Source organism: Galdieria sulphuraria (assembly GCF_000341285.1).
Source record: "Galdieria sulphuraria unplaced genomic scaffold scaf_1, whole genome shotgun sequence".
Classification (NCBI taxonomy): domain Eukaryota; phylum Rhodophyta; class Bangiophyceae; order Galdieriales; family Galdieriaceae; genus Galdieria; species Galdieria sulphuraria.
Window position 1 is genome coordinate 202,238 of NW_005178474.1, and position 21,134 is coordinate 223,371.

The window sequence follows — 21,134 nt, forward strand, 5'->3', positions numbered from 1 at the left end:
AATAAAACCTCCAAGGCTTCTTGTAATAGACACCATAAGCACAAGCTAACGATAAGGGACCCCACAATATGGAGGTAGGTACTTCTAACGCCACGGTACAATCATGAAATCTACCCCCCCGTGGATCTGCTTTGGCATATTCCTTGAAAACAACGTTATCAATACCTAATATCGCAACATTACCCAATACCTTCCATAATATAGCAGACCAGTGAGTTGCGCGATTAACAGTAGTGGTCAAGGAGTGGATGACAAAAGGCAACTCACAAAATAGATGAGTTGCAGCATCTATTAAGAACCATGCCAATACTGCAGTCTCTGCACTACTGAGTTTCTTAGAATATGTTTTCTTAGTTTGCGACATTACGCTTTGTAGTCACACAATAAATGATAGGGTGGAGTCCTTCCTCTCTCCCAATTCCTACCCTTTGATTTGGCGGGCCATGTGGTGTCACTGAAAAATGGTTCTTCGCCTCTTTTTGGAAAGATCGAAAAGCAACTTGATTTCTATATTTGGTCAATCCATATTGGAAACCTGTAGATTGACTATGGAATGTACTTGACAATTTCAAAAAGGGGAACACAGCATCTCGGACTATCCTTAAATATCTTCAATGGAATTGATACTTTTAAACTTTCAACATATTTCCAAAGGCTCTCCAATTGAAAGTATCGTAGAGAGACATAAACTTCAAATTGGAAAATATGAATATTTATTATTCCCAAAACAACAGATATCCAAATGGACAAAACTATTCCCAACAGATACCTTATAAATAGAGATATGTATCTCATCCAAACCACAAAAGTTTCTTCAAAGGATGCAACCAACCCATCGTTGTCCATCTTTTTTATGCATCAAGAAGAAGAATCCCAACTCTCTTCACTCAAGTAGGTAAACATCACATATTATCTAAATCGTGTGAGGGTTCATCACTTTTTGATGTATTACAAGATGCTTTAACAAAACGACCATACAAGCGAGGTCGATAAACAGCCAATCGCTTTCTACATTCATAGCGTACCTTGTTTGCATAATTTCGACGATGCTTCTTGTAATAATACCGTGCTAATGCTGCCATACGATAACTACTCAACTCATATTGAGACCAATCCGTAGGTTTGTACAACACGGATGCATCTTGTTCCAGTAAATCTTTCGGAGAGGCTTTCGATTTTCTTCTTTTTCTTCTTCTTGTCGCATTCAATGGACAGCTTACTTTTGGCAACTGCAAATGACTTTGCATAAGATTCGCTTTCATCAAGTCATGACACTCTTGTAAATACTCATCGCATTGGGTCCAAGGCACCTCTTTTACAATCTCCTTGCACGTCTTGAATGAATTTTTCTCTACATTATCCTTATTGCAACTTGACTGGGAACGATTGGAATGTCCTTCGGTTGCGAACGAATAAGATAGAAAATTGGAAGGGTACATCGAGTTTCTATCTCTAGTCAACAGTAACGACGCTTCATCCCTCTGTTGCATATACTTATAAATAGATGATATGTCTGTACCATTATATGTAGAAGAACCCAAATTGATTTCCACGCTTTCTTCATCGTAATCTTCCATTGGATAGCACTGTCGTTTCATTTCCACGTTGTTGAGGTCGGGACATACTACATGGTTCTCCACAGAAAAGCTTTTTGAAAAATCTTCTTCTTGAGAGTATGAATCAAAGCCACTTTGATAACCTGAAGTGTACCAAAACTCTAAACGGGCCTGTTCTCTCCGTACCTTTGAGTCCGACGCATTTTCTGTACAACTAGAGTGAAGAGTCTCATTCCTCCCCTGCCAGTTATTATATAACGGTGACTGAAAGAGAAGGCCTTCCACTTCTTCATGAAAACTATAAGAACTTTCGCAACTATTCGTATCGGAAAGACTACCTCGAGGATGCTCTTCTCCATATACTCTCAAGTGAGTTGCTGTTTCTTCATACCCCTTGCAACTATCAATGGCTGGCTGTTCTATAGTGTCTGACATTGTGTTCATAGAGTGGTTCATTCTTTCATGATATCTCAAGAGTAACGCCACGATAGATACCTCATGTGCTCAATTCCATTTCAGGCGATCCGCCTCCTCCATTCGTGATTCGTTCTCTCTTCTCTTTCTATTGGGAATTTTATCAAATATGATGATTTTTATGCTTTCTTTCAAATGGAAATTCAATGTAATTGAATGTTTATCAATTCTCTCATGCTACTTCTCTATCTATCTACATAATATATATATCTATATATCTATATATATGTATATATTTGTATTGCTTTCTAGGATAATCAATCGAATAATATGCGAGGACATGTTTGGAAGAATCATTCCATTTTTCCTATTTGATCTTTCGCAATGAAAGCCAAGCGGACTTTTCAAGAAGAAAAGAAATACTTCCATTTAATAAGACCGTATACCTATGAAATAGAAACAGGGTTTGTGGAGAATATGCGAGTTCCAGGCATTTTCTATGTCAACGGTAAACTTGAAGAGCTAGTATTTTCGGAACTGCAAAACTTTTGTGAAGGTGGAATGACCGGTGGTTTCCTACCCGCAGTGAAACAAATCGCCAACGTCGCTTCGTTACCAGGTATTGTGAAAGCTTCCATAGCCATGCCGGATGTACACTCTGGTTATGGATTTGCCATTGGTAACGTCGCAGCCTTCCGTATGGATGACCCTGAAGCAATCGTCTCACCTGGTGGAGTTGGCTTCGACATCAACTGTGGTGTTCGTTTGTTGCGAACCAACTTGTTGGAAAAGGATATACAAGATAAAAAGGAGCTACTAGCACAAACACTGTTTGACTACATTCCAGTAGGAGTAGGTTCCAAAGGAGTCATACCTGTGGGATCCAAACAACTGGAAGAAGTACTTCAATATGGTATGGATTGGTCATTAAGAGAAGGTTATTCATGGGCAGAAGATAAGGAACACTGTGAAGAATATGGACGTTTGTTGCAAGCTAATCCTGCTAAAGTGAGTAGTCGAGCAAGGAAACGCGGATTTCCACAGTTGGGAACTCTTGGTGCAGGTAACCATTATGCAGAAATACAAGTAGTCGATGAAATATATGATACTTTTGCTGCCAAGAGGATGGGCTTGGTGGAAAAAGGACAAGTGTGTATCATGATTCATTCAGGAAGTCGAGGTTTGGGACATCAAGTTGCTACAGATGCCTTGCAGTTGATGGAAGAAGCCATGGCAAAGGACCATTTGAAGTTGAATGATCGTCAACTTGCTTGTGCTCGTATACAATCGAAGCCTGGCCAAGATTACTTGGAAGCCATGGCAGCAGCAGCCAATTATGCGTTTGTTAATCGTTCTTCTATGACTTTTTTAACGAGACAAGCCTTTTCAAAAGTATTCGACGTGAGTGCTGATGACCTCGATATGCATTTGGTATATGATGTCAGTCACAATATTGCCAAGATAGAGGAGCATTGGTACGATGGAAAACCTGTTCAACTTTTAGTACATCGTAAAGGGGCAACCCGTGCGTTTCCTCCTTATCATCCTCTTATTCCTGTAGATTATCAAGTAACGGGACAGCCTGTACTTGTAGGAGGTACTATGGGCACTTGTAGCTATGTTTTAACTGGTACCGAGAAAGGAATGGAGGAAACCTTTGGAAGTACTTGTCACGGGGCAGGAAGAGCACAATCTCGTAGTAGTTCTAGACGGAAACTAGACTATCAAGATATTTTAAATAACTTGAAAAACAAGGGCATTTCTATTCGAGTTGCTAGTCCCAAGTTGGTGACTGAAGAAGCTCCAGAAAGTTATAAGGATGTTTCCGAAGTAGTGGATACATGTCATGTAGCTGGTATTTCTAAGAAATGTGTAAAACTTCGACCAGTTGCAGTGATTAAAGGATAATCGAATCCTTTTGTCGCCGACGAGGGAAGAGTGGGACGGAGATGCAATGCGATAAGAATGATTGATTGATTGATTGATTATTGACTATTTTTGGGCGTTTGGATTGCGGAGGGAGAGAGTTGTAAGGCGCCATTGCAGTTCGTCTTTGTTGAGAGAAAGTCACCACATATAGACTCTGAATCTTTTCAGAGTTCTCGGAATGCTACTGTTTGACTATCCTTTATTTTGTTAAGAGAGTTTATGGTTATACCTAATACGCCATTGTTACTGAGTGTGCAAGTCGTTCTCTTCCGCGTTTTCCTGAGTGCTTTTCGGGAAACTGAGAGAATTTCTTAGTGGTTCAATATATGCCAGCTCCTTACTGGACAGGGGGTGTTTGGCAAGCGGTAAGTATACACTTGCACGACTATTCAATATTCTCAACCACTGCGAAAATACAAGGCGCCAAGTATGTCGGGAATATATGGAACGAACCAGTTGATGTATGAAGATCATATGACTTATGCCTCTTTGCCAAATTGTTCTTGCGTTTCGGAAGATTGTTGCTTCGAAGACGGGCAGCCTGCTGGATTCTGTGGTAGGAAACACCTGTTCCAGAGCGAAGAAGCTTTAGTTACTTGCATATCCAACTACATCAATCAAAGAGTGACCTCCAATAACCAGGTGAGTATTTCATACGCTTCAGGTGAACTAACTAACCTTTTTTCTTCGACAGGATGCTCAATTGGAAAAGTTGTCAACTATCTTCCACGCAATTAGACCACCCTCCATATCGGTATTGGATTATTTGTTGCGCATGTTTAAATATGCCTTCTGTTCACGTTCTTGTTTTATTATTGCTATCGTTTATTTGGAAAGAGTGGCAGCAAAAGAACGTGCCTATCAGCTGACTTGTTTAAACGTGCATCGTTTGCTCATCACTAGTTTGATGCTTGCTGCCAAGTACTTGGACGACATTTATTATAATAATGCATATTATGCTAAAGTAGGTGGTGTGTCATTGGGTGAAATGAATTTGTTGGAGCTGGAACTCTTAGAAGCTCTTAACTTCTCCTTGGCAGTGGACAAAAAGGAATATTTCCTTGTGGAGAATCTGCTAATTTCAGAAGCTTGGGCATGTAACAGTGCTTCACACGTATTAGTTGCCAATAACTTTGTACCGTCCTCTCCTTCATCATCCTTTAGCAACTCTGGGGCTTTTTCTAGTTTCAGATCAACAAAGAATACAAGATATGATTCAACAACTAACGCGAAAGGTACCTTTTATTATCCTTCAGAATTCATTTGGAGGCCAATATCCAATCTTGTAGAGTACAACTTAATTTATAACGGAAGGTATTATATTTCTCAAAAGCCTCCACCAGGCTTTGAAAGAGTTTATCCCAATATGTATTCAGGAAATGTTGGTTATCCTATGCTTGATGACAGGTCGAGTCGCCACGAATTATCTGCTTCTATAGAATGGGTTCCAAATGGAGTTTCACCAGTAACACCCGAATGTGTTCAAGTGGGTCCTCCACAGATGTTTCATCGACCCTGTGCAAGAAGATTTTAAGATCCGATGTGGAATGTTCGTTGGTATCTTTTTATCATTGCATGTGTAATTTTTTGTTGTTATCTGTTTGAAAAAGAAAACTATTGGCTTTTTGTGAGATTGGGTTTCCATGTTATCCATTGTTCTTCTTTAGGCACCCAACATTGTATACCCCATTCTTCCTGTACAACTCGTGCAAGATAATCCATCTTTTCTCCTTCTCCATGAACAAGCACGATGCAACTTGGTTTCCACTGTGAAAAGAACAACAACAAGTCTCTCGTATCTGCATGAAAACCAAAGTGTAAATTCATCGTCTGCTCCACAAAAACATATCAAAAACACAACAAATATTCTCTCAATAACTCACCTTGCAACGAATACGAATAGATTCATTTTCATTTGTTATCTTGTTCTCATCACAACATCCTTCCTCCAACAGTCGTTTCTCTATCGTTCCCGATATACAAAAATGAGGAATGATCAACAGATTCTTTTCATCCGGTGCAATCCTTCGAAAAACTTGCAACGATAAACCTCTTGCCAATGTTCCCGGTGTAGTTAACGCCACCAATGGTCTATCCCACTCTTCAACAGCATCCAGCAACTGTTCTGGATCGACAACTTGGACTCGACTCCACCACGTCTGATAACTCATCATCTGTTCATCCCTGGTCGATGGCGTACGAGTCCAATGAGCAAACTCAGTATATATTTGCAACACTTGATGAGCATTTTTGGTGGAAAAGAGAATAGGAAAGGATAAATGAAACCGTTGCCAATACATTTCTATTCACAAAGCATCAGTATTTCCCTATTCAACTTGTCTTCTCTACTTGCCCAATAATAACAACAACTCTTGCGCCCTACCAATAGCAAATACCGGTACAAGCACTTTGCCACCATCCAACAGACAATCCAACACATTCTGAATGAACTCTACTTGATTGTTCAATCTTCCATCCTTGAAACTGGTGGCGTAGGTTGCTTCGCTTAAGATAACGTCGGGTGGGTAGGGAATATCATCAACCCGTGCTGGAGGTAAATGAAAAGTAGGACAACTGGTAAAGTCACCTGTATACAATATTCGATGGTTGTCTACGACGATGCTAAACATGTAAGCACCCAGCACATGTCCAGCCATCCAACTATGCACTTGAACATTTTCACCGACCGAAATAGATTGTCCAGGTTCCATAATCGTTACCTTTGTTAAGCAACTTTCTACTTCTCGTTGTGTATACGACCACTCGGAGCGACTGGAATCCGTCCATTCATCGTCGCCACCCCAACTACCTACACACTCTTCCAATATGTAGTATGAAAGTTTTCTTGTAGGCTCAGACATATAAATAGGGCCATCGTAACCCCATCTCTCGGTTAATATAGGTAGAGCTCCGACATGATCGGCATGGCAGTGTGTGATAAAGACAGCTTTTAAAGGACCATAAGAAAAAGCTAAACCAAAGTTAGGGTATCTTCTATCATCCTGATACGAAGGATGTAGACCACAATCTAACATAACTAATCCTTCTGATGTCTTTAATACAAAACAACTTTTTCCAACTTGGCGACAGGCACCCAGTGTGAACAATTCCATCGATACCACCTCCTCTTCTCATGAGAAAAAGACAGGGAGATGGTTTACATAATCCACATCAGCAAGTAAAGAGGATATCATGGACTTGATGGGAAGTTTCTGAGTTCCCTCTAAAAAAGGATCTTCTATGACGTGACCAATTTCTTCAATGGCAAATAGCGACCAACAGACAAACGCAGTGACAGGAACGGTTAGAAACTTGAAATGGGATACAACAAGCAACGGAAAAGTAAAACACCACAATGAAAGAAATCGACTGGTGTGTCTTGAATATCCAAGTGGAACGGGAGTCGTGATAATACGTTCACAACCTGACAAAACTTCCATTAGACTACTCAACTGCCATTCCATTTTAGCACGCTGTACAACCCAATCGGATACATTGGTGGTTTCCCTAAAGGCAGCTTTGATTTGCATCGACAATTGAAATAACACAAAGAGGGGAGGATTCGGAGAATGTACAATCTCATCAGCGAAGATATCTACGAAATGGGAGGAGGAATCACTGTATTCCGGATTGGAACGAATCATTTTTCGAAAAGAAACGACATCCGCTGTGCCTTGAACATGTTGTAGAAAGGCGACAAGAAAAAGTTTTAGAAGCATGACAAGACGAATCTTGATCACTTGAAACTTTTCTTCGTTGAAGTAGGAATGAATACAACGAGTCATCTCTCGAGACTGAACAGCTAATACACCTACCAATTTACGTGCTTCCCAAAAACGGTCATAGGCCGCATTCGTTCGAAAAACCAACAATAATCCCATGGCACTTCCAAGTAGCGTATGAGGTATCGGATTGAAAGGAGGAACCTTAAAAAAGTGGTCAAATAAAGAAACAAGAAACGAAACACAACATGTCCAAAATAAATGACTACGAATACGACTTAAAATAATGGATTTGGGAAGCGAAAGCAAGCAACGACTCCAATCTGACGAAGTGTAGCGTTCTGCTCGTTTTAGACTGCAACACAGGTTGAGCTTGAGATGCGAACGGAGCAGTCGAAAACCTCCAAATACAATAGATGCTGGCTTGAAATAGCCATAGCGACCGGGACGAGCAAAACCAATACAACTACGGTTGCAACAACAACCTATAAACATGTACGAAAAATCAATAGACTGTCCCATTTCTACTATAAAATTATTCTCTCATCGTCTTCACAGAGATGTCAAGTCTTCCTCTTAAAGTGCTGTAAACATGAATTATGACATTACAATAACTTTGATGGTAGAGTTTACTGTAAAAATCCTGCAGTAGTCTGTGTACCTGTAAGATCTAGTCTTGAGTCCAAATAGAAATCTATGAATGTCAACTGTAAGGTAAAGCTTTCAGCACCAGTTGCAAAAAAGATGCTAAATAAACAATTGAATTTCAAGAATAAGATACAGTCGATTTCAAAAAGGCTTGACAGTGAGAACTCCACATCTAGATTAACTCACTTCAAGAATAAAGATAAAGGGCAGGAAAGGCGTGCATAAGAAAGAAAACCAAAAAAGACGAAACAAATTCTTTAAAACATACGTCAAAAACTATCCTGCCTTAAAGAGACTGCTAAAGAAAAACAAACTCCCAACAACAATTCCCTCTCACAGTATCAGTAGACTAAATGTAAATAAATAACAAAGGATTTTTCCGAAAACAAAAATGGTCTAAGGTTCGAAGCCATAAAAAAGAAATTTGGCAATAAAATTCTTACGCAAAAAAATTAAAAAAATGACATTGACAGAAAAAACATTAAAAATTAAATGGAAAATTAAATACTTTCAGAAAAGATTGCCTAGTTTGATCCTCAAATATTTTCAAAAATAAGACCTTCTGAGCATTTTGTTTATCTTTAGAGTATAAAAATTAAATTTTAATTCTATTATCAAAAATTGTTTGGTTTTCGCAAATGTTATCTCAAATTGTATTTGTATGAAAATTAAATATGAGCCGATTCTTTGGTTCGACTTCGTACGCGGCACAAAAATGATTAAAATTCTGTGACATTACAGTGTATGCGATGAAGGAAACTGTCCAAATCATCTTTCTTCGCTCAGTCTAGGGTTAGCTTATTTATTTAGAAGCTTATTTTGAAGACAAAGCAATCATATGATTATGCTTAAGGATAAAACATATCCTTAAGAGGACAACCCGTTCCTTGAATTGGTGTTTACTAAGCGTTGTGACTTGGATTTTTTGGAAAAGAGTATTCGTTTATTGGAATACATGTAACCGCAAGTGCGTTCAAGAGATAATGCGTCTTTTGTCTGGTTTTTTCAGGATCAATTTTTCAATTCTTCTTGTCTAGTAAAACTTGAAACATATATTTTCTCAAACAATCACATGCAATTATCTGAGGTACTCAAAACATAAAAGATTTTTTAAATTTATTTGATTACTCACCATTTCAGTATTAAGCAGAGCCCTATCATTTTATTTTTTGCATTTTCGAAAATTTTGCCTACTTGGTAAGATATTCTATACTTTTCTGGTGTACTTTGGATTGTTAGGTTCGCTAATAGAGGGAGTGGACAAGATTTTGGAGGTAAAGCCCATTAAGCATTTTTTCCCCAAACCAATGCAACGTCAAGATGGAGTGTGTGATAAATTTCCGATTTTTTTCTTGTAACAATCGATCCACACAATTCTTATCAAGGAAAAATGACCGGGCTAGAATGCTTAAAGCGATGGCATTTTTCTGTTCCCTTCCCCGCCTCTTTATTGGTCATTTTTGTCGTAGTAAAAGGGACATGAAAAGTCTCGTACTTGTCTTGAAACATCTGTTTGTGACACTATGAAAATTATATCTTGAAAACCGGTGATATTGTCTTACATCATTCAGCGGTTTCTCTGGTTATTTTTGAGTTTAAGATGCAATCCAAACGATTGTACTCTCCCAACAACGACCTTCACGAGGAAGACAAAAATCCTTTTCTTTTCGAACCATTTTTACAGGACTATGAATTGGATGGACTTCATGGGTTGAGTTTTACACAGGAAGAATATCCACTGGATCACCCAGAAACGTCACAACAACAGTCCTTGAAAAAGCGAGAGGAAAGGTTTTTCCAACAAACAACATCCAACATTCATTCTTCTCTCTACTTGGACTCAATGATAGGGACTACCCATTTCCACTCGTATGATATAGAGAGCGGTCAAGTGGATTGGCGTACGCATACGAGTAGTAGTATACTTGGACCAGGAAGTGGTTGGTTACCTTATGAGCAAGAACTCATAGATACCAGTCTTCTTCCTTGTACAGAAAACGATATTTTTAGGGAATCTCCCCAGTTGGAGCAAGACGAAGCAGCTGCTAGCGAGAAAGCTTCGGAAAGTGACCCCAGCTGGGATTCACTGGAAACCAAAACGACTCCTGAGAAACAACGTCATCGGAAATCGTGCGAGCCACGACAAGGAATAGTAGAACAATCAAGTAATAGTGATGCTACGAGTCAACTATACCAATCTAGTAGGCTCCATGTTACGGAAAAGCGCCCACGTCAAGATTCGATCTTCCCACAACGTGCTATAAGACCCAGTCCGTTGACGATTAACAGTACAAGTAATCTTCCTGGAGAAGCTGTTGAAGACAAGTTGGTGGAACATGGCTCGGTTACTTTACCGTCGTCGTCTAGAGAATACTCATTTCAACCTTGGGTTCTATCCCCTACTAGTAGAAACAAACAACAGACTTTGTTATTATCTGGAAGTCCTGTACGCATCAGTCCAACTACTCTTCCATCCATTACTCCACGAGACGAAACGGATATGTTGTTATCCAATGAATCTTCCTTGGAAGGTTATTGTCCTTGTTGTGGTCATGTGATGGAAAATTTTCAACATGACCAACGACTAAAAAGATTGGAAGTTGAATATCAAAGCTTATTTTGTAAAGTATCAAAGCTACAAAACAGTTTATTATCTCTTTTGAAAAAAACCTCGATACCCAGTGAAACTCCTATAAAGCCTGAATAGTTTATGTTCCCTTTCTCTACACACAAAACTTAACCTTTTTGATATACAACTATCAAGTAGGAGTACGAAATGCATTTTTGCACTGGTCTTCATCACAATCTTCGACATGTTTTGTAATTTCCTCTTCACTGTTCAATGAAAGTTGTGCGATATTCTCCCAATTGTTTTCTATCGGAGGCACATTTCCTGTTAAGCCTTTTCTTCGGGGAGATGCTTTGCGATCCAAACTACAATCAAATGGTTTTTGTTCTTGCCTGTCGTTCCAATGAAGACAACGAGTAACAGCTGAAAACCAATCTCTGGTTTGATTCACTTTACAAAAAGTAGTCACTGGCCATTTGCTCACTCTTACACAAACCGAATCACCTTTGAACAATTCCATTCTTTTTCGGCCATCAAAACTTATCCAAGCATCTCCTCTTGCTCTGTGTGGAACTTTTATTCTCAAAGTAACATAGTCTGGAAATATGACTGGCCTGAAAGATAAAGAATGAGGACAAATAGGAGTAAATAATATACCAGGTACTGCAGGATGAACCATAGAGCCTCCAGAAGATAAAGAATAAGCAGTTGAACCAGTTGGAGTTGCAATGATAATTCCGTCCGCTTGAATTCGAGTAACCGGATGTTCATCACAATAACATAATAGATTGGAAAGAAACGGTGCAGGACCGCGGTCGATTACTACGTCATTTAATACATGGAGTTGAGCAACTTTTTTATATTTGGAAGAAGCATTTGCTTGACAAATTCCACAACCTTCTTCAATATTTCCGTCTTCAACGTCTTCTTCATCTGAAGATTGAAAGTATTCTTGAGAGTCCTCAGTCTCTTCGGAATGATTGGACTGAGGAGTGACTCTATGAACGGCACATTGGAGACGCATTCGTAAAGTTACTTGATTTCTGTCTCCACGAAGTATGTGATGTACTTCTTGCTTGAACAGTTCAAAATCAAAAGGTGTGAGAAAACCCAATGAGCCCAAATTGAAGGACATAACTGGAGGAACTGCTCTTGGAAACAGTGCGGAACAAACGTGTAAAATAAGTCCATCGCCACCCAAACAAATAACAAAGTCCACTTCCTTTTCTAAAAGGCTCAAGTCTTCACCCACAGGTTTTGCTGGTAACTGGGGACACTTTTTAGCAACTTCGTTCTCCACAATTACTTGCAATTGTTCAGCCTTTACTAACCACCATACCAATTGTTGAAGTGCTAATTCAGCTTGTCGAGAACCTCTGGAACGAACTACCAATACTGTCTTGGGAGGTCGTTCCCATACCACTGAAGTACATCTTCTCGTAATGGGACCTAACCACGATGTGAAGTTTGTCTTTTCTCCCTCTCTCTTCAAGAAATGTCTTACCTCCTCTTATTCCTTCCGTTCCCACACTTTCAGTTTCTACTTTGCCTGTTCTGGATACACTAATCACCCGAAGACCTGCTCTATTACTCTCCTGTTCTAAAGGTCCAGGATCTGATAAACTCACATGAATATTGGATGACTTGGTTTCAATAGCACTTGAAGGAACATGGACTGGATTGGCTTTCATATATACAAAATAAATAGAAATGTTGGAAAAGAATGTGATGTGAGGATGTTGTTGTCCAAGATGAATAGTGATAAGAGAGATAAGGATATCTATGAGAGTGAACAAATTGTATACCATTCTTCACCTCCGATGTCACTTTCTTCCTCTCTACATAAAGAATCAAAAGATGAGAAGCAAGTAGATGTCTCCTCCAGTGATGACGATGATAGTGAGCCTTTGGAATGTTTCTCCTCCATTTACCCTTTTCAAGAAGAAAAGGACAACCATCTGGGTGAAGAAGCATACTTTTGGTCCAAACTGAAAGAAAGTGGAGCCATTCTTGAACAACTGATGCAGTTTCAACAGCCCTTGGTTGACTCGGTTCCCACGGATGTGGAAGAAGAAACGCAAAGTAACGCATCTTATGAAGACTATAGTTATGATGGGGACTCTTTTGAAGAATCTAAACCTTTTTTTGTGTCTCTCCATCACCACCATCTTGTTGGTGAGTTTCAACTAGGAGACTCTCAAGACCCCATCTGGACCAAGTTACTACAGTTGCTTCACCCAAAAAGTACATTTCCTACAGGATGTCTGAAGCTTGTGATAGACAACAACCTACTTTCAGCTTCTGTTATAAGAAATTGTTTTCAACTGCTTTGTTGTCCTTTATGTAATCCAAATATTGCCTCGGAAGTTGACTTGTCCAAGTTATGTCAGTGCCTATTGTATTTATTTGATCGAAGAATATCGCTAACTGTCGGAGAAAAAGAATCACCTTCTAGTATGACTTGGAAAGGTATGCCAGAATGGATTCCATCCTTTCAAGATTTTGAAAGGTTCATGTCTCATATGGTAACGATAACAAATACGAAGCAGACCAATGACTCCGTAAAAGAGAAGATTCCAAAACCAACTTGTTTCATCTTGTCCATTTGGAAACGAGTATTAAGTTGCATAGCTGCTTGTATCCCTTTGATAACGTATTCTCCTTATGGAGGAAGGTTCGAGGAGATGGATAACATCATTCAAGTAATGACTCGTATCTTATTGGACCCTTTTGGTAAGACCATCAGTCAAGTTTGTTGGATATTGTATCGTTGTTGGATTGTGTTGGGTGGAGGTTGCAAACAACTGACTTGTTTAGTGAATGAATATTTTGTGAGTATTTTCTTGAAACATGCAACTTCGATAGCCCTACAATTGCGGTTATTGTCAAGTCTGGATTCATCTCTCCAGGAATTATCCCAATATTTTGCTTACAAATTGTTTATCTTGTATACCCAAGGAGAACAAAATGGTTTCTACTCCATAGCGGAAAAGATAAAACATCAAGTTGGAAACTTTCTGCTATCGTTTTTGAAAGAAAATTTGGTTTATGGTGCTGATATACAACTTGTTGAAAGTGATGGAGTGAGTGGTCAGTTTCAAAAGTTTGTGTATCCATTGATATTTGAAATGAAAGAGTTTTCTTCACGAGCAGTATATCGAGTGGATATGTTGAATAGTCAATGGCAATTTTGTGAAAATACTTGGAGTGAACATGAAATAAGTAGTTTTCATATAAGGGATGTGGAACCCCAAACTTTAGTGAAATATCATTTCAAGGAATCCTTTGAACCACGTGAATTCGTTGGTTTGATGGAAGACCTTTGTCAACATAGTCGAAACTGCGAGTCGATTTCGATCATCATTCGATTCGCATTGTTAGCTATCCAACCTAGTTTATTGTTTCAAATGGAGTCTCATTTAAGAGAACGACTCGGATATGCTATTTCCATCTTAAAGAGTACTTCAGCAGGGTTTATCAATATGAATTCCTGCAAAATGGCCATTTATTTAGGTCACCTGCATATGATTGCCGAATGTCTTTGTCACAGTATGGAGACATCACATTCTGGAGTCATTAGAGAAGAGCAATTAACGTTAAGACACTGGGTTACAGGAGAAGATGCTTAACATCATTCTCACCCATCTTAGAAGAAGAGTGATTCATATTGAGTATGTGTTGACAGAACAGTTGATATCTCCGTTTTTGTGGATTGCTACTTGTCGAGTATTCTTTGCCCATTTGTTGATACAAGTGAAATAATTTTTGATATCGGGTATCCGTTAATGTTGTAGAATGATGGGTGCAGTAGTCCAATATGACTTCCATGATTTCCATGTAGAGTAGAATAGATCCATCCAAATGGTCAAGTAGTTGAAAATTGAAATGATCCATATGCAAGTAGGATAGCGTATGAAAGAGGATATCTACAAAAATCATTTGCATGTAGATAGGAGATGAAGTCTCATAATGATTCTTATGATAAGGTAAGGTTGTCTCATCATCAGTTGGACAACAAGATGGATCACTTGAGTCTATTACTCGTATCCAAGACACATAATGATGCCAAATATATCGAAAGAGATGATAAGAATGGGTATTCCAACACCGAGAACTATAAGAAAGGCAAGGAAGACACCACCATTGACATATGACCGCAACATAAGAACAAAACTCTTCTTCAGAAAGCCAATGAAAAGTCATTTTCAAACAGACCATCACGAACTGACTTTCCAGTGAACGAATACTTTCCCAAAAATATCTCCTCACAAACATCTCTTCATCTCTAGTTGAGAACGAAATCATCTTTACAAAAGGGAATTCCATCCCTATATTCATTTCTCCAACATGTGAAGAAGAAATGCCACGATCCTTTTGTTGTAAATAAAAAGTTTGAAAAATATCCTCCATGGAATACGTTACAGATGGATGACAACGTTGAATAATTTCATTCCAAAATGAAATGAGAATTCTTTGTTTCCATTTATCCGAACACTGTTCAATCTTTTCAAACCATATGCCTCGCATCCAACATACTACAATAGGCTCCTTTATGATTTCAAGAAGCAAAAAACGGTGTTCATTACTTAGAACATCGTTGTCTAGTAAAACCATATTGCATAGAAGCAAATGTTTCAACAACAATGACTCTAACCAGTCACAATACTCTTTGCGTAAGTCGTCATTTTCTAACAATAATCGATAAGCAATAGGAATAGGTAATGTTGTCCAAGGCTGAGGAATTCTTAACGAGATGGTTCGACTAGTATATCCTTTGTTAAGCTCCCAACTGAAGCCTCTTGTTTGTAGTTGTAAAATGGAACCAAACTCGCCGCACGAATGAGGAGAATGGAGATGACTGCAACTAAGTAGCCAATGATAAATGATAGGAAAACACCAGTGATCTTCTCCTTCACCATTCGACTGAATAATACTAAGAATGAACACACCAATATCCTTCAATCGCTTCCAATGAGTTTCCACATTGTATGGACAAGACAACACTGAGCAACGTTCAGCAAATGACTGTTTTTTTGTTATATGAAAAGCATGATAGTCGATGCAATCTATCAAGTCTTTTCTCATTTGTTTCTGAACAAGCACCAATTGACTACCTGCAACATAACTGTTGGGAGCAGATGAAGCAACTGCAAGTTTTGGTTGGACAACACCTTGACTAGTTGAATGGTCCAACCAACGAGGTGAAAGAGCTAGTCTTAGTACCATCAACGCCCAATCACGAGATTTCGAGCTTATTTCTTGTCGACGTGGTTCCGAAACAGCTTCTTCGGGAACTTCTTCAAGAGAAGAACGTAGAAAAATACGTAAACAGCGACAAAAGGATAAAGAGACTCTTTTGGTGACCAAAATGATACGAAAATTGGGATCTGTTACCATACGATAAAGAAACTTGGTAAGTTGTGGCAACTCAGATATGATAGAAAGAACAGAGTGATGACGTATCGCCTAGAAAAAGTCAAAGCAACCAAAAAATAGGAAAATAATTTCGTTTACTTCCGATAGTTCGGTCAACAAGTTGGCAAGTTCGACAAGTTCTCCAGGAGTTGCTTCTTGAGGTGACCTTTTCAACCAAAATTCTACACGACTCTTGAAACTCGTCGAAATAGTGAAAGACATATTCTCTACAGAAAAAGAAGATGAGTGAAAAACTGTTGAGAACAACTTGACTAATCTATCCTAATGCAATTTAAAGATGAAATAATTATAAAAACGAAGGATTTATACGGATCAAGGAACAAATGAGACGATAACAAAATGCAAAACTCGGTTCTTAAAGAAACTTAAGTCAACGCATCAGTAGGCCCAATGACATCGTCAATCTTCAGAATCATCTTAACGAGTTGTGTAGCGAGCTGTATCTGTTGTTTCTTGCTTAGCAGAGTTTCATAGACATTCTGTTCTTTCATATCCAAAGTTCCCAGACCTAAACAGTCGACACCAAGGCGGGAGTTGTTTTGTTTTGTTTGTGCCGCTTTCAAAGCTCCTAAAGTCTCAAGCGACGATAATCCTGAATTGTCCGCCAGGGCCGATGGAATGGCATCAAGAGCATCAGCAAAGCAACGAATTGCATACTGCTCCACACCAGAAACTTTGTCTGCAAACTCAGAAACAGCAAGACTACAAGCAATTTCCGAAGAGCCCCCTCCATAAACAATACGTTGGTCTCTGATCAGATTACGGACCTGACATAAAGCATCATGCACACTACGTTTGGCTTCATCTACTGCCATTTTACTACCACCACGAAGAAAAATGGTAACGGCTTTGCTGTTTGCACAATCTTCAATAAAAATGACGTGGTCATGTGTGGTACCTAAAGATACTTCTCGAACTTTACCAGCCCTACCCAGTTTCTTTTCTGAGATTTCCGAAAATCTTGGAATAATTCTACCATGAGTGGCCATAGCGACTAGCTCAATCTCTACTCCTCCAACCCATCGTACGGCCAAAAGTCCATTCTGATACAGCAAATGATTGGCTTCATCATCAAAGCCCCATTGACATAGAACTACATTGGCACCTGAATCTTTTACTCGCTGAACCATATCTCTGAAATACTCTTGTTCAGCCTTTTGTAAATCTCTGTATTTTTCTACAGAATCAATATCCAACTTGTGCTTGGTTTTTGGCTTTGGAGGCTCAAAAGGACAAGTCAAAATACAAATCTTGGCGTTGTCCACTGCTTTTGGCATTTGCGGATGACTGACATCTTTATCTAAAACAATTCCATTGACCAATACCTTTATCAAGTTTTAGTCGATAGAAAAAGACGGTTGTACATTTCTTACCGAGTCTTCCAACGTGCCACCCACTTTACCTTCAACTTTGATCAGATCTAAGTTGATGTCCTTCCTTTCAAAATCTGCAACAGAAAATATAGCTTTTATGCATATCTCCGCAAGCTGTTGCGAATACCGGTTGACCACCTTGGAACTCATCGTAGTCATAGCAGCTTTCACCAAATCATCATATGAATTTTCATTAAACTCTATTTTTTGTGAGATTTGCTCAAGTTTATCTAAACAAACTTCACAAGCTTTGTCAAAACCTTCGGAAATTTTTGTTGGATGGATTCCTCTGTCTAGTAAGATCAAGGCCTGTTCAAGAAGCGCACCTGCTAAAACTACAACACCAGTAGTTCCATCGCCAATTTCGTCATCCTACGTGACATAAGTATTCACGTACAAGGAAGCAACTTTTATCTTACTTGACTCTGTGCCAACTCTACCATCAACTTCGCTACTTGGTTTTCAACGTCCATTTCCTTGAGAATAGTTGCACCATCATTAGTTACTGTAACATCTCCGTCTTGGCTTTGTAGCATTTTGTCCATTCCTTTAGGTCCAAGTGAGGTAGTGAGCGTGCGTGCGAGTGTTCTTGCCGCAGTAATATTAGACTAGGATAACTCAACGATGATACATAACAAACTTAAGATTAACTTACACGAATGGCATCTAATCCCTTTATTCGTGTCTTTCTTTCTTGTTCTTGAAGTATAATATACGGCCTGCCATACTCGTCAAAAATAAGACTCATTGGAAACCAACACAAAAATCAACAATTTTGGCGCACAATGGAAACTTCGATGAAGGCATTTTTCATCGTTCCATTCTCTTATCATCAAGAAACATGCTGATGGAAAGTCTTGTCTACTAATTTTAAAAATCGTCTTTACAGAAACAGCAAGGGGGTCTATTTCTCAGAATCCAGCAAGGCACATAGTTCCTCTTTTGATGTAACTGGGTTCTTACAAGTTTTTCCAAAACAGACATATGCAGTAGGACTATCTTCTATCATCTTCATCGCTTTCAACTCGGTGGATAAGGAAGAAAGGAAACGCTGGTTATCAGGTTTCAAGGGAATCAAAACACGGTTGGGTTCGAAACGTGACACAACTGCGTTTACCAGGTCTCTAGTTCGAGGTTCTTTCATATTGTCAACTACCAATACTACACGAGTTGCTTCTTTGAGAAGTAAACAACAGTTTATCAACATTGCAGGTACACCAAATGGAGCTTTGTTGACAGGTATGGAAAATGCATTGATGGTACTTTTGAATTTCTCATAATATTTAGTATCTCCAGTAATAGCTCCCAAGCGAAACAAGTTCCAGCCACTTACGGCTGAAGGAGATGGTTCTGAGCCGTCATAGTCATCTTTCCTTCTTAGAAGAATATTTTTCGCTTGACTACTGGTAGAAAAGTAACCTCCATTCACTTCGTCATAAAAGGTAGCATCTTGAGTATTTTGTAATTGTATTGCATATTTCAACCATTCCTCATTTCCTGTTGCTTCAAATACACTGAGAAATGCTCGGATGGTATGTGCATAATCTTCCACAAATCCCTCAACATCTGACCGACCTTCACGATAGCTGCGATAAATCAGCGTTGTCTCTTGAGAAGTAGTTTCTATCATATAACTCTTTAAAAATGTTGCAGCATCCATTGCTTTCTGCAAATATTGTTCATCCTCCAGTACTATATAGGCCTTTACAAGACTATATATCATCATTGCATTCCAGCTTGTGATTATTTTGTCATCCAAGTGAGGTCTTGCACGTCTGTTGCGTTGCTCCCATAACTTCTGTTTGGCTTCCTGAATGGCAACATTTGCTTCTGCTTCTGAAACTCCCATCGACTTGCTCACTTCAGTTAAACTTTTGGCGATATAGAGAACATTCTTTCCACCAAGTTCTCCGAAAGGATCGGAACCTGGACGTGCATTTCCTTCAGGTTTTATATCAAAGTGCTCTGAAATGAGCTTTGAAGTTGTTGGACCCAGGATCAGTTTACATTCAAAGTCAGTCCAAGTATAGAACGCACCTTCTTTTTTAGTTTCCGAATTGATAGATGATGAATCTGTTGAGAATGGCTCCAAAGAATCTGCATCTTCTGCAGAGAAAAAGGCACCAGTATTCTTATCTGTCATATCTCGAAGGACATAGCTTAAAATATCGATTGCTGTATCACGAAAAGATTCATCCTTTGTAATAAGGTATGCATCCAAATAAGACTGAAGAAGCTGAGATTGATCATACAACATTTTCTCGAAATGTGGAACATGCCAATATTGGTCGACGCTATATCGATGGAAACCACCTCCAAGATGGTCGTGTATTCCACCTTTTGCCATATTACTCAATGTTTGCAAAGCCATATTGAGACAGTCTTTAGCACGCTCCGTTTTTCCACCATCAAACCAATACAACGTGAACAAGAAATCATAAACTACTGGACGTGGGAACTTTGGAGCAGTGCCGAAGCCACCATACTCTTCGTCAAACATTTCTTTTGCTTCCATATACCCTTGTTCAAGACAACTAGTTGTTATATTCAACGAGTCATCCTTTCTAGGAGCGTCAAGATATTGTTGGAGAGCATTCAATACACGAGAGCCTTCTTGTTCAATTGCTTCTTTGGAAGTTCTCCATTTTTCAGCTATCTGTTGTAAAGCACTTGCAAAACGGTCGGGAGGCAAATAGGTTGTCCCTACGAAAGGAACAAGATCAGGAGTCAAGAATATGCTCATAGGCCAACCTCCATTGCCGTTAGTTGCCTGTACAAATGTCATGTAAACACCGTCGACGTCCGGTCTCTCTTCTCTGTCTACCTTAACAGATACAAAATACGTGTTAAGTATTGATGCAATCTGTTCGTTCTCAAAACTCTCCTTTTCCATGACGTGACACCTAACCACTGTTCAGCAACCTAAGAGAATACAGTTAACTAACAAACCAGTGACATGTGCTGTAACCGACAGATAAAAAGATGGGCTTGTTCTCCTCCTTTGCTTTTCCGAAAGCCTCTTCACTCCAAGGATACCAGTCGACAGGATTGTTTGCGTGTTGAAGCAAATAAGGAGATTTCTCATTTGCCAGTCTGTTTGTCCTCATTGACATAGTTTCTTGCTTCACATCTTTCGACATATGGGCACTCATCAATGGTCTTCCTAGCTTACTTTTCTTCAACGGTAATAAAACTGGGAAACGATTCGGAAACTTGCTAGTAAAGGTCCAAAAACTTCTTCGAATATAATAAGGCGACGACCACGGAAAACACCTACAGTATTGGGAAGAAGCTATCCAATAGTTGGTAGGTAAAAAGCCACTCAACAGTCTTCTTTCCTGATAACAAAGATATCTCTGAAACCAACCTTTGGAAACCAACCACCAACCTCCACTTTTACCCAATAATGTCATTGCCATGGTTCTCAACAATTTTGCCGTTCTTCAACAAATGCTCTTATTTAACATCAAGTTATCCAAAGATGGAA

The 21,134-nt window shown here is 39.1% G+C and overlaps 12 protein-coding genes across 12 annotated transcripts in view; 4 read left to right on the forward strand and 8 right to left on the reverse strand.

The window, feature by feature from the left end:
* Gasu_03480 (helicase domain-containing protein) overlaps positions 1–462 on the reverse strand; it is a 2,285-nt gene extending 1,823 nt beyond the window's left edge. Inside the window, exons 1-2 of the mRNA XM_005709041.1 lie at positions 191–462; positions 1–142 (exon numbers count right to left, since the gene is read on the reverse strand). The exon at positions 1–142 is cut by the window's left edge and continues 88 nt beyond it. Of these exons, the coding sequence (XP_005709098.1) occupies positions 1–142; positions 191–364 (316 nt within the window). The 5' untranslated portion in view covers positions 365–462. The remainder of the gene's footprint in view (positions 143–190) is intronic.
* Positions 463–697: 235 nt separating this feature from the next.
* Gasu_03490 (uncharacterized protein) lies at positions 698–2,082 on the reverse strand. Its single transcript, XM_005709042.1, has one exon. It carries the CDS (start codon positions 2,010–2,012, stop codon positions 903–905), a length of 1,110 nt encoding a protein of 369 aa, XP_005709099.1. The 5' UTR covers positions 2,013–2,082; the 3' UTR covers positions 698–902.
* Positions 2,083–2,322: 240 nt separating this feature from the next.
* Positions 2,323–3,913, forward strand: Gasu_03500 (uncharacterized protein). The gene has a single exon (XM_005709043.1). The coding sequence runs from the start codon at positions 2,355–2,357 to the stop codon at positions 3,876–3,878; it is 1,524 nt and encodes a 507-aa protein (XP_005709100.1). The 5' UTR covers positions 2,323–2,354; the 3' UTR covers positions 3,879–3,913.
* A 19-nt stretch (positions 3,914–3,932) lies between these two features.
* Positions 3,933–5,653, forward strand: Gasu_03510 (cyclin-dependent protein kinase, putative). The gene is made up of 3 exons (XM_005709044.1): positions 3,933–4,264; positions 4,320–4,541; positions 4,594–5,653. The coding sequence occupies exons 2-3, from the start codon at positions 4,329–4,331 to the stop codon at positions 5,431–5,433; spliced, it is 1,053 nt and encodes a 350-aa protein (XP_005709101.1). The 5' UTR covers positions 3,933–4,264; positions 4,320–4,328; the 3' UTR covers positions 5,434–5,653.
* A 24-nt stretch (positions 5,654–5,677) lies between these two features.
* Positions 5,678–7,002, reverse strand: Gasu_03520 (RNA-metabolising metallo-beta-lactamase family protein). Its single transcript, XM_005709045.1, has 2 exons — positions 6,253–7,002; positions 5,678–6,201 (listed from the first exon to the last, which is right to left on the reverse strand). Exons 1-2 carry the CDS (start codon positions 6,932–6,934, stop codon positions 5,771–5,773), a joined length of 1,113 nt encoding a protein of 370 aa, XP_005709102.1. The 5' UTR covers positions 6,935–7,002; the 3' UTR covers positions 5,678–5,770.
* A 5-nt stretch (positions 7,003–7,007) lies between these two features.
* On the reverse strand, positions 7,008–8,172 carry Gasu_03530 (uncharacterized protein). The gene has a single exon (XM_005709046.1). The coding sequence runs from the start codon at positions 8,114–8,116 to the stop codon at positions 7,031–7,033; it is 1,086 nt and encodes a 361-aa protein (XP_005709103.1). The 5' UTR covers positions 8,117–8,172; the 3' UTR covers positions 7,008–7,030.
* Positions 8,173–9,172: 1,000 nt separating this feature from the next.
* On the forward strand, positions 9,173–11,003 carry Gasu_03540 (uncharacterized protein). The gene has a single exon (XM_005709047.1). It carries the CDS (start codon positions 9,870–9,872, stop codon positions 10,974–10,976), a length of 1,107 nt encoding a protein of 368 aa, XP_005709104.1. The 5' UTR covers positions 9,173–9,869; the 3' UTR covers positions 10,977–11,003.
* Positions 11,004–11,007: 4 nt separating this feature from the next.
* Gasu_03550 (NAD+ kinase) lies at positions 11,008–12,572 on the reverse strand. The gene is made up of 2 exons (XM_005709048.1): positions 12,343–12,572; positions 11,008–12,287 (listed from the first exon to the last, which is right to left on the reverse strand). Exons 1-2 carry the CDS (start codon positions 12,527–12,529, stop codon positions 11,029–11,031), a joined length of 1,446 nt encoding a protein of 481 aa, XP_005709105.1. The 5' UTR covers positions 12,530–12,572; the 3' UTR covers positions 11,008–11,028.
* Positions 12,573–12,582: 10 nt separating this feature from the next.
* On the forward strand, positions 12,583–14,993 carry Gasu_03560 (uncharacterized protein). Its single transcript, XM_005709049.1, has one exon. It carries the CDS (start codon positions 12,590–12,592, stop codon positions 14,465–14,467), a length of 1,878 nt encoding a protein of 625 aa, XP_005709106.1. The 5' UTR covers positions 12,583–12,589; the 3' UTR covers positions 14,468–14,993.
* A 4-nt stretch (positions 14,994–14,997) lies between these two features.
* Positions 14,998–16,492, reverse strand: Gasu_03570 (uncharacterized protein). Its single transcript, XM_005709050.1, has 3 exons — positions 16,353–16,492; positions 15,112–16,304; positions 14,998–15,062 (listed from the first exon to the last, which is right to left on the reverse strand). Exons 1-3 carry the CDS (start codon positions 16,473–16,475, stop codon positions 15,056–15,058), a joined length of 1,323 nt encoding a protein of 440 aa, XP_005709107.1. The 5' UTR covers positions 16,476–16,492; the 3' UTR covers positions 14,998–15,055.
* Positions 16,493–16,561: 69 nt separating this feature from the next.
* On the reverse strand, positions 16,562–18,452 carry Gasu_03580 (T-complex protein 1 subunit). Its single transcript, XM_005709051.1, has 4 exons — positions 18,303–18,452; positions 18,067–18,255; positions 17,648–18,019; positions 16,562–17,599 (listed from the first exon to the last, which is right to left on the reverse strand). Exons 1-4 carry the CDS (start codon positions 18,393–18,395, stop codon positions 16,640–16,642), a joined length of 1,614 nt encoding a protein of 537 aa, XP_005709108.1. The 5' UTR covers positions 18,396–18,452; the 3' UTR covers positions 16,562–16,639.
* A 25-nt stretch (positions 18,453–18,477) lies between these two features.
* Positions 18,478–21,102, reverse strand: Gasu_03590 (uncharacterized protein). The gene is made up of 2 exons (XM_005709052.1): positions 20,597–21,102; positions 18,478–20,550 (listed from the first exon to the last, which is right to left on the reverse strand). Exons 1-2 carry the CDS (start codon positions 21,064–21,066, stop codon positions 18,552–18,554), a joined length of 2,469 nt encoding a protein of 822 aa, XP_005709109.1. The 5' UTR covers positions 21,067–21,102; the 3' UTR covers positions 18,478–18,551.
* Positions 21,103–21,134: the final 32 nt, after the last annotated feature.

What these genes read in the sequence shown, in the direction of transcription:
- Gasu_03490 (XM_005709042.1), bottom strand. Translation starts at nt 2,012, where the DNA reads ATGAACCACTCTATGAACACAATGTCAGACACTATAGAACAGCCAGCC.
- Gasu_03500 (XM_005709043.1), top strand. Translation starts at nt 2,355, where the DNA reads ATGAAAGCCAAGCGGACTTTTCAAGAAGAAAAGAAATACTTCCATTTA.
- Gasu_03510 (XM_005709044.1), top strand. Translation starts at nt 4,329, where the DNA reads ATGTCGGGAATATATGGAACGAACCAGTTGATGTATGAAGATCATATG. An exon ending in GAGTGACCTCCAATAACCAG is followed by an intron (nt 4,542 to 4,593) that starts GTGAGTATTTCA and finishes TTTCTTCGACAG; the next exon opens with GATGCTCAATTGGAAAAGTT.
- Gasu_03520 (XM_005709045.1), bottom strand. Translation starts at nt 6,934, where the DNA reads ATGTTAGATTGTGGTCTACATCCTTCGTATCAGGATGATAGAAGATAC. An exon ending in AGAGTTGTTGTTATTATTGG is followed by an intron (nt 6,202 to 6,252) that starts GCAAGTAGAGAA and finishes CTTTGTGAATAG; the next exon opens with AAATGTATTGGCAACGGTTT.
- Gasu_03530 (XM_005709046.1), bottom strand. Translation starts at nt 8,116, where the DNA reads ATGTTTATAGGTTGTTGTTGCAACCGTAGTTGTATTGGTTTTGCTCGT.
- Gasu_03540 (XM_005709047.1), top strand. Translation starts at nt 9,870, where the DNA reads ATGCAATCCAAACGATTGTACTCTCCCAACAACGACCTTCACGAGGAA.
- Gasu_03550 (XM_005709048.1), bottom strand. Translation starts at nt 12,529, where the DNA reads ATGAAAGCCAATCCAGTCCATGTTCCTTCAAGTGCTATTGAAACCAAG. An exon ending in AACGGAAGGAATAAGAGGAG is followed by an intron (nt 12,288 to 12,342) that starts GTAAGACATTTC and finishes CATCGTGGTTAG; the next exon opens with GTCCCATTACGAGAAGATGT.
- Gasu_03560 (XM_005709049.1), top strand. Translation starts at nt 12,590, where the DNA reads ATGAATAGTGATAAGAGAGATAAGGATATCTATGAGAGTGAACAAATT.
- Gasu_03570 (XM_005709050.1), bottom strand. Translation starts at nt 16,475, where the DNA reads ATGTCTTTCACTATTTCGACGAGTTTCAAGAGTCGTGTAGAATTTTGG. An exon ending in TGTTGACCGAACTATCGGAA is followed by an intron (nt 16,305 to 16,352) that starts GTAAACGAAATT and finishes GACTTTTTCTAG; the next exon opens with GCGATACGTCATCACTCTGT.
- Gasu_03580 (XM_005709051.1), bottom strand. Translation starts at nt 18,395, where the DNA reads ATGAGTCTTATTTTTGACGAGTATGGCAGGCCGTATATTATACTTCAA. An exon ending in AGGGATTAGATGCCATTCGT is followed by an intron (nt 18,256 to 18,302) that starts GTAAGTTAATCT and finishes GAGTTATCCTAG; the next exon opens with TCTAATATTACTGCGGCAAG. An exon ending in TAGAGTTGGCACAGAGTCAA is followed by an intron (nt 18,020 to 18,066) that starts GTAAGATAAAAG and finishes TATGTCACGTAG; the next exon opens with GATGACGAAATTGGCGATGG.
- Gasu_03590 (XM_005709052.1), bottom strand. Translation starts at nt 21,066, where the DNA reads ATGGCAATGACATTATTGGGTAAAAGTGGAGGTTGGTGGTTGGTTTCC. An exon ending in GGTTACAGCACATGTCACTG is followed by an intron (nt 20,551 to 20,596) that starts GTTTGTTAGTTA and finishes AACAGTGGTTAG; the next exon opens with GTGTCACGTCATGGAAAAGG.